General features: G+C 58.4%; 4 protein-coding genes across 4 annotated transcripts; 3 read left to right on the forward strand and 1 right to left on the reverse strand.

Annotated features, from left to right (window-relative positions):
- Positions 1-14: 14 nt before the first annotated feature.
- HRG_03062 (proteinrelated to ser/arg-related nuclear matrix protein) lies at positions 15-1,178 on the forward strand (the record flags this gene model as incomplete). Its single annotated transcript, XM_044861533.1, has 1 exon — positions 15-1,178. The coding sequence occupies one exon, from the start codon at positions 15-17 to the stop codon at positions 1,176-1,178; it is 1,164 nt and encodes a 387-aa protein (XP_044722559.1).
- A 449-nt stretch (positions 1,179-1,627) lies between these two features.
- On the forward strand, positions 1,628-2,889 carry HRG_03063 (ribosomal protein l4/L1 family domain-containing protein; the record flags this gene model as incomplete). Its single annotated transcript, XM_044861534.1, has 3 exons — positions 1,628-1,832; positions 1,941-2,091; positions 2,145-2,889. The coding sequence occupies 3 exons, from the start codon at positions 1,628-1,630 to the stop codon at positions 2,887-2,889; spliced, it is 1,101 nt and encodes a 366-aa protein (XP_044722560.1).
- A 381-nt stretch (positions 2,890-3,270) lies between these two features.
- On the reverse strand, positions 3,271-4,677 carry HRG_03064 (flavin-binding monooxygenase-like domain-containing protein; the record flags this gene model as incomplete). The annotated part of the gene is made up of 2 exons (XM_044861535.1): positions 3,271-4,221; positions 4,273-4,677. The coding sequence occupies 2 exons, from the start codon at positions 4,675-4,677 to the stop codon at positions 3,271-3,273; spliced, it is 1,356 nt and encodes a 451-aa protein (XP_044722561.1).
- Positions 4,678-5,430: 753 nt separating this feature from the next.
- On the forward strand, positions 5,431-9,777 carry HRG_03065 (telomeric single stranded DNA binding POT1/CDC13 domain-containing protein; the record flags this gene model as incomplete). The annotated part of the gene is made up of 1 exon (XM_044861536.1): positions 5,431-9,777. One exon carries the CDS (start codon positions 5,431-5,433, stop codon positions 9,775-9,777), a length of 4,347 nt encoding a protein of 1,448 aa, XP_044722562.1.
- Positions 9,778-11,947: the final 2,170 nt, after the last annotated feature.

The following is an 11,947-nucleotide window of genomic DNA, read 5'->3' on the forward strand; positions in this document are numbered from 1 at the left end:
AACGATCGGCTGAGATGAGGACGCCCACTTCGCCGGCCGTCACTCCCAAGAAAACTTCCGATTCCTGGCAGATTCCGGCGTTTGACCCCGAAAAACACCGGCTGAGCACAGACCGGCCCGTTGGCTCCTATCGGCGTTACTCGGAAACCAAAGAACAGAACGGTTCGGGAGGGCTACCCGAATGTCCCCGAACAGTACCTGTTATGGGAAAGATGGATTGGCTAACGCTCCCGCGAACAAACTTCAACATTTGCCCTACGTGCTACGATAGCGTCTTCGCGAAATCCGAATTTCGAACGCACTTCCAGCCAATCCTGCGCCCGACCGATGAAGCAATAGTGTGCGACTTTGGATCCTCCCCATGGTACCGAATTGCCTGGCTCCTCACCGTGAAACATGAACGGCAGGACTTGCGACTGTTCTACCATGTGGTCAACGTGACCGCCTCATCGCGCGGTGAAGCATGCCCCGGCAGCCAGAGATCGACTCGCAACTGGCTGACGATCAAAGACCCTTATACGAGACGGCCAGTGTCCGAATTTGCGGTTTGCTATCGGTGCGCAATGATAGTGGAGGCTTTGCTGCCGAACCTGACTGGCTTGTTTGTGCCACTGAGCTCCAGGTCGGAGCCATTGAAGAAAGTCTGCGCATTGCATTTCACGCCAAAGAGGAAGCAGTTTGTGCGCTACTTTGATGCTTTAGAGACGACGTCGGACAAGGCCTTGGTAGGCAGCCAAGCGCCAGACATTGCCGACCTGGCCCAAGAGCTACGACGGCTTAGTGTCGGTCACGAGTGTCGCGAAGACAATCCCGTGCGCGACGGCTACTGGCATATGATGCAGTCCCTGCCGGAAATGACGGTGTGCGATGCTTGTTTCAACGAGGTCGTTCGACCAAGGGTTCAGGATGGGAATAGCGTCGCTCAGGGCTTCTTCACCAAGCCACAGCGATTGCCCGTTGCAACCTGTCAGCTGTACTCGCCAAGGATGCGGGAAATTTTCCACAAGGCCTGTCGACGGCGAGACCGCGAATACCTCGAAGCGAGGGTGCTGGAACGGCGGGAGATTGAAGCAGACATCTTCGAAAAGCTGCTGAAGCTCGATAAAGCACAGAGAAACGATGCTCGGTCGGAAAAACAGGTGGAAAGGCTGGTCGAAGAATGGAAAAGATGGGAATAGATTGAAGGGAAGTCTTTGGTTGAAACTGTCCTTCCCTGTGAAGCTTCTTTGGCGCATATTTTTAGACGTAACGACGAGACGAATACAGCGGCTTCCATTCCCTGACCAACGATGACGGGAGGTTGATGAGAAGTACGTACAGCGGTTTGTACCCGGTACAGAGCTTAGCAAGATGGGCCAATCATGTGCAAGCTGATGGAAGACTCCACACTCGCTTAAGCTGAGTACGTCCCGCACGCTTAGGGTCTCGCTGCCCACCGCACCGGTAGGCAAAAATTTCCACGGGGAAATTTATCGCGAGCCCGACCTGCAACCTCCACGTCCATCACCCAATTTCGACGCCGCCCGACGCCCAAGGTAAGCCCGCCGAGCCCCTTCCATGATTGACGAAACCAGTTTGAACACCAACTAAACTCAACTCTCCCTCAGGTCCAAGTCTCCCCTTCGCAATGGCTTCGCGACCTACCGTCTCCATCATTGGCAAAGATGGCGCTCCCACGGGGGCTACCCATCCCATTCCCGCCGTCTTCACCAGCCCGATCCGGCCCGACATCGTCCAGCAGGTGCACACCGGCATGGCCAAGAACAAGCGCCAGCCGTATGCCGTGAGCGAGAAGGCTGGTCACCAGACCTCTGCTGAGTCTTGGGGAACGGGTGAGTGATACTCCGCGAGGCCTGGTGGGATTGTCGGAGACCGACGCACCATGACGCGCTGCAATTTTGCAACACTTGAGAGTGCTAATCGAAGAATGAAAACAACAGGTCGTGCCGTTGCCCGTATTCCCCGTGTCTCTGGTGGTGGTACCCACCGCGCCGGTCAGGCTGCCTTTGGTAACATGTGCCGTTCTGGCCGCATGTTCGCTCCCACCAAGATCTGGCGCAAGTGGCATATCAAGATCAACCAGGGCCACAAGTATGCCGTTTCCAGACCCTCCGACACCAGCGCAAAACTGACCTGAACTCCAGGCGATACGCTACATGCTCCGCCGTAGCTGCCTCGGCCGTGCCTCCTCTGCTGATGGCCCGCGGCCACCAGGTCATGAGCGTCCCCGAGGTGCCCCTCGTCGTCGACTCGGCGCTGTTCGAGGCCGCCTCTATGGCTCGCACTGCCGCCTCCCTGGGTCTGCTCAAAGCTGTTGGCGCCGGGGCCGACGTCGACAAGGTCAAGGGCTCCAAGAAGCTCCGCGCTGGCAAGGGCAAGCTCCGTGGCCGCCGCCACCGCCAGCGTCGCGGCCCTCTCGTCGTCTACTCACCCGAGACCGACGGCAAGGAGCTAGTCAAGGGCTTCCGCAATATTCCCGGCGTCGAGACCTGCCCCGTCACCGCCCTCAACCTGCTCCAGCTGGCCCCCGGCGGCCACCTTGGCCGCTTCATCGTCTGGACCTCGGCCGCCTTCAAGGCCCTCGACGAGATCTACGGCTCCACCACCAAGCCCTCCGCCCACAAGCGCGACTTCCTCCTGCCTTCCAACGTCGTGTCCCAGGCCGACCTGACTCGCCTGATTAACAGCTCCGAAATCCAGAGCTCCCTCAACGCCCCCAAGGGTGAGGCTATCACCCGACGATCCGCCGTGCAGAAGAAGAACCCCCTGCGCAACAAGCAGGTCATGCTGCGCCTGAACCCATACGCCTCTGTGTTCTCCAAGGAGGCCTCCAATGCCCCCAAGGCCAAGGAGACCCCCAAGGCCAAGCCGGCTCCCAAGAAGAAGTAAATCAACCTGCTGGGTGTGCAGTAGGGTGTGGTGCCGAGGAGGAATGGTATTTCACGGTTTAGTTTCGAGGCGTCATGGCATCTGGAAGGTCGAGTTCCTGAATGATGAACAAGATTTGACTCTCCCTTGCGTCTTTGCATATCTCAATTTCTCATGTGCTCAATCCCGTTTCGATGTCTTGCCCTACCCCTCTAGTCCATTACTCGCCAGAAAGTACCCGCAGAGGAGCATTGCTCTATTTACCGCTCTACTCGCAACTCATCGCCTTCGGGCTCCGTAGACGTCCGGGATGTCTGAGGCTCCGCACGTCGTCCCAAACGTGTTCATCACATGGGTCGAGAGACGGGAACAGTCGCAGCGCCCTTTCGAGGCGTTGGTCAACTAGCCCCGCTTCTCTGGGTTAGGATCATATCGAAGGCCCAACTCGTCAAGGGTAGTGGCCTTGCAGCCCTGCACCTCAAATAGCCGCTTGCCCTCGAGCATCATGCTGCGTTGCCAAAAGTCCTCGTCGCTCCATCGCGGCGGCTCCTTTCCAAGATGCTTGGCTTTGACCACCCAGTCATGAAGCTCGTTGATGTAGTGATAGTCTCCGCCCGGCCGTAGGAGCTGCAGCCTTTGGCCCATTTTCTCGTGCAAGTCGCTGCTCCATCTTTGCATCTCTTTGGGGAGAGGAAGCTCAAGGCCGTTGGACCAGACGGCGGCAAGAGCAGCGGCTTGCGCCTCTGCCAGGTGCCATGGGACGGACTTGGTGGGGAGGGAGGCAAAGGCCAGGGTAGGGTGGCGGATGTAGAATAGGTGCTTGTACAGGCCGTGCACGCCCTGGCCGTTTGTGATGAGGCTGGGTCGTAGGTCCGGGAGGAAGGGGAAGCTGTAGAGGTAGCCCGTGCAAAAGACGATGGCGTCGACGTCTGTTTCTACCCTGCCATCTTTGAAACGCACGCCTCGTCGGTCCACGAGGAAGGCATCTATCTCAGGCGTTTCAGCACATGCCGTATGGGCAAGTCTCTCGGGCGGCGTGGGCGACCTGATGGATAAGAGGGTCTTTCCCTTGGACACTTTGTTGATTTGCAGAGCAATGTCAGTGCCCGACGGTCCGTTGCCGACGATGATGACTTTTTTGTTCCGGAAGGCGTCTGCTGTCCGGTACTGCTTCGCGTGGGTTATGATGGCCGGGTACGCCTCGTGGAAGGAGGCGATGTTTTGGATATGCGGAACGAAGGGCACCGAGTAGTGTCCGTTGGCGACGACCACGGCATCAAAGACGTCGTCAATGACGCGGTCGTCGACGGTGGACCGGGCGAGCAGCCGCCATCTATCCCGACCAAGGTCCGACTGGAGCGAGATGTTTGTCACCTGGAAGCCAAAGTTGACCAGCCCCCTCACGTCTTGAGCATATCTGAGCAGGTACCCTTGTATATCGTCGCGGGAGGGAAAGATGCAGGACTCTGCGGGAAAAGGCTGACCCCAAAAGCTCATCATGGTTTTGGGGATATTTGCATGGAGCTCCTCGTACATGGGAGACGGGAAGACGGGCGGCGCCTCAGGGGCCGGTGAGTGGACAGGAGCATCAGGTGGGAAGAAGGGGCTCGTCTGGGGCACGGGAACGGGACCGGGCGGGACTGGGGTGTAGTTCCAGACGCCGCCGACCTGGTGCTGCTGCTCGAAGACGGCGATGCGGTCAAAGGCGGCCTGGGCTTTGAGATAGTGGGCTGCCGCGAGGCCGCTGGGGCCGGCTCCGACAATGGCGATGGCCTTTACCTGGAAACCGGGGGGGTGGATGGAGCCCATGTTGGCGGAGGAGATGGGATCTTTATTCTGGGGAGCGATGGTCAAGAAGGGGAAGGGGACATGGCCGATGATATGCGGTCAAAAGAGCCTACGTGGATATTAAATATTTCGTCGATGAGATGGACGGCTTGGTGACTGGTGTTGTCGCCGAGCTCCACATATCTATTGGAGTGTCACAGCATGAGATAGACGGGGTAGATACTGTACGTACAGTATGCACGTATAATGGCCGCTCCTATCCGTATTTGCCCAGGTAGATAAGGTAATTAGGTATTTCAGCCAAAAGCACGCCTCGCCTTTGCTTGCTTGCTCTTGAGCCTGCGATACTAAGACGATAAGTTGCAAACTTTAAACCCCCAAAAAAGGTACCTACTAGTTAGGTAGGCAGAGGCGGGCAACATGCCTAGCTGTGGTTACTTATGCGATGCAGTCAGTCCCTACCGTACTGACTACCTACGTAATTAACTCGCAGTACGGAACTGTGTCTGGTAATAATAGCGTACAGTACCAACCTAGCTCCGGCACCGCCTTCCTCTTCGGGGAAACACGGCACCTGCCCAACTCCCAGCTAGCTTCGGTCGCGGCTTTGGTTTTGCTCGACAGCTTCGTTCACGTTGTCCAACACACGTCGCGATCTCGGCCCACCATGAGCCCCTCGGCTCTCGCCGCTAAACTCTCTCAACAGTCGCTCTGAATTCTCTCCAGCTCATGCCCACATGACCGGCGGGGTCCTCGCAACGCTGCCTTCTTACCATGGCCGACGCTCAGTCGGCCTTGGAGGTGCTTCGTCGCACAGATGCCACGCCCATTGCGCAGCTCCACCCCGACATCGACGATGCCTTGTCGCGCGTGGTAGATGGTGTCGTCACCGTTACCTGGCCGCACAGCGTCGTCACAAAGTCCATCGCCTTCATCCTCGCCGAGCACGATTTTCGACTGCGTCGTGACAAGGGACAGCTTCGCATTGAGCTCCACGGCCCAGCGGCTCAGGCCCTCGCCGAATCTACCATTGGCGGCGGCGATGAGGCTCGCATCAGCTTGGATGGAGCCCAATGGGAGAAGCACCAAGCGCCGACTCGGCTGCCCGGCGGCACCTTGGAGTGGCAGCTCAAATTCTCTAACCGCCTGCTGTTGGAGGTCCGCAGAGCCCAAGACCAAGGCAACGACTTCATACAAGTTGACGCCCCGGAAGATCAGGAGCCGCAGCCCGAGCCCAAAAGCCCCCTGGCCGACAGACTTAACCCCTCCCCACCCGATGCGCAGTCACAGCGTGACCATGCCATGCCCTTGGCGATACCGGACGTCGTCGCCACCCCATCGTCTTCGCTTCCCGCCAAAAGACCAGCCTCCTCGACCTTTGGACCGGACGAGTATGCGTCGCCTGCCTTTCTGAAACGTGCTCGGGTATCATATGGATCACTCTTCGAGGGTGGGCTCGACATGTTCGACGAAGAAAAGGAGACCAAGACCAAAGGAAAGCGGCGACCGCGTTTCAGCATGCAAAACACAACCTGGCGATACACTAGCCGATCCCCAAGCCCCGAGGCCGACACGCCATCCGATCACGAGAGCGACGTTGGGGACAGGCCAGGACGGGACGAAGAGGCGCAAGCCTCGGCAGGCACTCCCAAGGCTTCGCCACCACGACCTTCAATGGTGGACGAGGCGTGTCAAACGCAGGAAGTGTACTTCAGTCCATCACAGATGGAGGCTCAAATCTTGGCCGAGTCTCACGTACCCGGTTCTATGTTGCAGCCTGCATCGACGTCAGGACCGCCGGGACAGCGTCAAGACCAAGCTGGATTTCAGACGCCATCTAGAACACTCTTTGATCGAGGACGCGGCCAGCGCGATGTGCTTCGGATAGCTGAGGAGCCCGACATGGCATACGAGACAGCCGGCTCGCACGGTCACGACTTTGGGCTTGGGGCAGAGCAGCATGTCGGTTCAGCCAATATGCTTGGCGCGCCGCCTGTTGCAACCTCGGCCACAAGCCCAGCGGTCTTTACTGAAGGCATCTCAGCACCAGGTTATCCTCCTGCGGTATTCGACGGCAACCATCTTGACGCCACAGCCTTGAACATTGACCCCAGTCTGCAGTTCCCAGGGGCGATTCCTGTACCGGACCACGTGTACTTTGATGCGCCCCCCCCTGGACATGTTGAATGGCACGCGGAGCCGCTCGCAGCTGGACGCGCATGGGTTCCTGTCCAAGCTAGTTCACAGTCTCCGGCGGTTGCCGTGTTTGGCTCTTCACCTCTGAGAAGACAGCCGCATAGCATCAGTTCGGGATCAAGGAACTCAAACGGATCCGAGCTGGGTCCCAATCTTGCCTCTGGCAGCGGCGAGGAAGCTTTTCAGGGTGGATTTGCAGGGGAGACTGCAGAAGCGGAGACGACGGGACGCGACGACGCCGACGCCCGGGACATTCCAGGCGAAGACTATGACCTGCGGAACTACGACCGTGCAAGGGATGACGACGAGGAAGAATCCGAGGAATCCGAGCCTGGTGGCAGCGATGTGGAACAGCAAGCCATCGACCTCTCAGAGGAGGACGAGGAAGATGAGCTGCATGGTCAAGCACCGGAAACAGAGCAATACAGCGAGGCTGGATATGGCGTAGAAAGCGTGCACCGCGGTCCTGGAGCTGGTGAAGACGCGGGCTACTTGAGTTCAGACGACGAGGATGACTCGGACGACGAAGCCCAAGTATTGAATGGCTTGGAGGAAGACGATGGTGAGGCCCGATACTATGACCAAGAGGATGAAGATGGCTATGATGGACTCTATGGAGGTGAAGAGGAAGAGGAGTCTGAGGAGTACGGCAGTGCTTTCAACGCCGCGCCAAGGGCCACGGCTCCTCAGGAACCGGTGTTTATCAGTCTTCTCTCCGACTCGGAGGACGAGCAAGAGTCCCAGGCAGAACCGGGGCCGCCCAGTATTTCCCCGCCGCTGGTGAGGGACTCGATGCCACTCAATGGACCTGTCGGAGGAGTTCTTCCTGAGACTGCAAATAGTGCAGAGTTACAACGAGACAGCGAGTCCTCGGCGAACTCAAGTCTCGATGTCAACGAGGATGAGTCTCCGGGGCTGGACGCAGCTGGACGAGTGCACACGCATCAGGGTCTGGAGATGGAGCCCATGCCATCTCAACCAGCACCATCTGCATTTCTGGAGGCTTCGGAATATACCCACCAATCGGCCAGCGACAACGCAAGTGTACATGATGACTCGGAAATTGAGGAGGAGCGACAGCCTGAGGGGGATGGGCGGTACCAGGACACGGAGGTTAATGGCGAGGAACCCATTACCACTGCTGCCGCCGAGGCTGTTTCGTCAGAGCCGATGGACGTTGATGAGGAACCGGGTGACGAGGCTCCAAGCGACCAGGTACCGATCAATGAGGCGCCAGGCAATGAGGCACAGACTAGTCCACCCATGGGCGAAGACCCGCGGCCTCAAGCAGGCCAGCTGGAGGCGTTGGTTCAAGACAAGCCCGCTGACGGGGAAGCCATAGAGATTCCACTGGAGCATCAGCAAACGGCCGTGGAAATTTTTGAATCCCAGCCCCTCGAGCCCCAAGGAATTGAAGGAGAGGAGCAAGTTCTCACTGAGGCCTCGGACAGCCTCGGGCAGGACGCCCTCCCTAACGAATCATCGGAGTATCACCAAACTGACCTTCAGACAGCAGATGCAGACGTGGTGTCAGTGGTCACCGAGGTCGAGCAAGTTCATGACGAATCGTCAATCTCGGGTACCCACCCAAATGATTCCGAGGATTTGGCTACACTGGAAGCCCTGAAAGCAGCGGTTCCCGGGGGGTGCGTTGAGCAACTACCGACCCCGAGCGAGACTCAGCCCAAGGAGGATACAGCTGCGTTAGTCGATGCCGAAAACCAAGTTACTGAGGAAGGCGAGGACGATCGAGCGGCGCAGGCACAAATTATGACCGAATATCAGGAATATTATACTCCTACCAAGCAGAATACGACTCGACCCAGCCCAGGCAAGGCCCAGGACAAGGGCCAGGTCAAGGGCGGCGATCAGGAGCCAGAAGCTCTTATTACAGTCAAGTCCCTCCGGAGTCGGGGTCATCGGAGGACCAGATCCGGCGACACGAACAGCCAGTCGCACGAGGATCCAAGTGTTCTTTTGGCCAAGGCTTCTGCGTGTCGTCCCTCGGGCCCTAAGCCGGGCGCAGAGCCAAAGTCGCCAACACGTCTGCGCGTAGCCGGCAACAGGGGCGATGCGTCGGATCCGAGCCTACTCCTGGCAAAGGCGTCCGCTTCGGAACCAGCTCACCCAAAGGATCATCAGTCACCGACTACGTCACGCGCAGCAAGCGGCACAGCCGACGAGGCAGCCACGGTCATGCCATCGGCCGGAGCATCGTCTTCGTCGCCCAGGGGCAAGCGACGACACGCAACCCCGGAGGTGACTCGGGAGCTCCGCAGCAAGCCGCACGACGCCGCACGCCGCAACACTCCGGATGCCGTTGCAGAGACGATTTTGAAGTCGCCATCGGTGGCCGGATCGTTGGAAGATGAAGACGTGGCGGCAATGAAGCGAAATCTACAAAAGACGCTCCGCACCGCCTTGCCAGACTTTCTTCCTCTGCGGTCCCTGCGCTCATCGTTGAACAAAACGGTTGACATTCTGGCCATGTCTACCTTGACTCCGCCGCAGCCGCATCGTCCCAAGCACGGCCCGCGCGACTACATGCTGGAGCTGATACTCACGGACCCCTCGACGGCACCGACGAGCGTCGTCGTGGCTCACCTGTTCCGGCCACACCAGACCTCGCTGCCGGTGGTGAAGGCCGGAGACGTGGTGCTCTTACGCCGCGTGCAGGTCGTTTCGGTCAAGGGCCGCGGCTTCGGGGCAAGGGCTGGGGACACCTCGGCTTGGGCAGTCTTTGAGAAGGACGACGAGGAGATGCTGCCACAGATCAAGGGACCACCGGTGGAGGTAACGGACGCCGAGATTGAGCACGCGCAGGGGCTGAGGCGATGGTGGGCCATGCAGGGCGAAGGGGCGATGGCCAAGGTTGACAAGGCGACGCAAAAGGCGTCACAAGCCGGCAAGGGTGATGCAAGGTGAGGCCGGCCGAGATGTATATACCCACGTTCTGCGTCCGGATTATGAGGCCCAAGGTAGATCTTTGAGGGGTCCGTTGGGGTGATGCAAGGAAATTTGAGGATTCGACAAGTCAAAGGGCGTGCCAAGGCCGATCGGTGATTGACGGAACCAAGCTGAGTGGTAGGTATGGATGGTGTTGTAAGAGGCCTCTTGTTGATGCATGTGACGATGAGCATGAAAGTACGGGTGGCAGGCCAATGACATGGAGCGATGGTACCATGTTTCAGGGATGGTCGTGACAGCGCGGATGAAGCAGTGAAGACAGTGCCCAAGGTTCAGACCTGGCTGGAGAGTTTGGACTTGCTCAGGGGTGGTGAGCTCTGGATGTCCCACGGCGGAACGGGGGGATGGTCCACGGTTGAAAGGCTTGTTGTTGACGGTGGACAAGTTGCAGTTGAGAGCATGCGAAAGCGTATGCATGTGAAAGCATATGCGTGAGGCTGGTTGTTGGTGGATGGATGGCGCGACGAGGTTTCTGCACGGCAGAGAGGGTTGTATGCCAGGCCGGGTACGTGGCCACAGTTGCAGTTACGACTGCGGATACAGCTTGTCAAGGGGGTCGCGAGGCTCAACTTGGGAGGGTCGGAGAGAAAGAGGTGGTCGAGGCACGACAGAGTTGGCATTCCCCCCTTGCTCCGGGGAGAACCGGGCCAGCCGGGCCAGCCGGGCCAGTCGGGCGTCCCTGACTTGTTTCATTCCTAATTCCGCCCCTCTATCATTACTCCCATGCTGAAAGATTTCAAGCCCATGCCACATGAACCAAAGTCGACATTGCTCTCCCCTCCCCTGACCCGGACGACGTCTGGATTGTCCGAGCTGTAATAGGCAAAGAAATGGTTACCGGTCCAAAAGAGATTGGCCGAGTAGCAATCGCCATCGGCATCGTAGAGGTAGTAATGGTATGTCTCGCTGGCGGTGAACTCGAAGCGATAGCTGAAGAAGATGGTTGGTTAATGAATGATGACGAGGCGGTAGCGGCTGATGCCCGTTGTCCTCGTGACGCGGTCGGTGGTCGGCACCCAGACGCCGTGCACGCGGGGCCGAGTGACGGCCATGTCAAAGGTCTCGGCCCGCTTGGCAATGCCGCCCGTGGGTGGTGGTGGTTATGGCAGGGCGGCAGAGAGGTGGCCGAGGGCGGTGATGACGAGGGCAAAGATGGCGGTTAGCTTCATGTGTTTCCCAGCGCCAAAAGGTACCGGTCGAGACGAGCCCGGCAGAGAGGGGTCATGGAACAAGGGGTTTTGGGTAGGGTTTTACGCAAAGAGGGGAGCTTCCTCTGTCTCTCATCCTCTATATAGTCTTTTCTGCAAACCGGCCATGGCATGGACGATCACGCCCGTTACGCTTGGCGGTTAGCATGTCGAAAATACTTGGCGATGAAGATGGTTGCCCATGATATTCATCGGGTGGTAGGTGTCACGGGAAAATGAGGCCATCTACTTCGGATTAGCCCCCTGGTATCTCGTACGAGGAACGGATGCGACTTTGGGTCTGGAACTCTGGATAGGCTTGGGCCACGGATCTTGGCGCGGCAGGTCCACGGGTGGAGACGGCTTCGGGGGTCGTTAGCAGCGGAGCCGAGGCGTCATAGGCTCGGGATCCTGTTCATTAGCAGCCGGGTGAGCTGGGTGAGGAGAAGGAGGCTTGGGAGGGTCTGCCGGTGGTGGTGGTGGAGGAGGAGGAGGAGGAGGCTCTTGAGGAGAGAGTGCCGTTGTGCCGGCGCCGTGTAAGTGCGACATGCTGCGGGGGTTCAACGACTAGGACGACGATGATGGTTATGACGATGATGATGATTACAAGGCAGACTGATAACCGGCCATGGAGCCGGGACTGGTCTTATTACTATCGCTGCTTCTTTGTCCTTTTCGACATCTCCATTATTTTACTGTCTTGTTCCTGCCTGGCAAAAAGGACGGCATGGCATTCCCGAGAAGCCGTCTGACGCTGGCAAAGAGGCGCCTTTGAGAGTAGTAGTGAATGGACAAGGAAGAACAAGCAACAACAACAACAACAACAACAACAAAAGCCCAAAGGCAAGGAGGCAGTGGACGTTGTGCTCCGGCGCCCGTCGGACTGTGGAGATGGAGCGACGGGGCGTGGAAGCATGTAATGAGACGGCCGCAGTCGTGCA

Source organism: Hirsutella rhossiliensis (genome assembly GCF_020360975.1).
Source record: "Hirsutella rhossiliensis strain HR02 chromosome Unknown scaffold00003, whole genome shotgun sequence".
NCBI lineage: Eukaryota > Fungi > Ascomycota > Sordariomycetes > Hypocreales > Ophiocordycipitaceae > Hirsutella > Hirsutella rhossiliensis.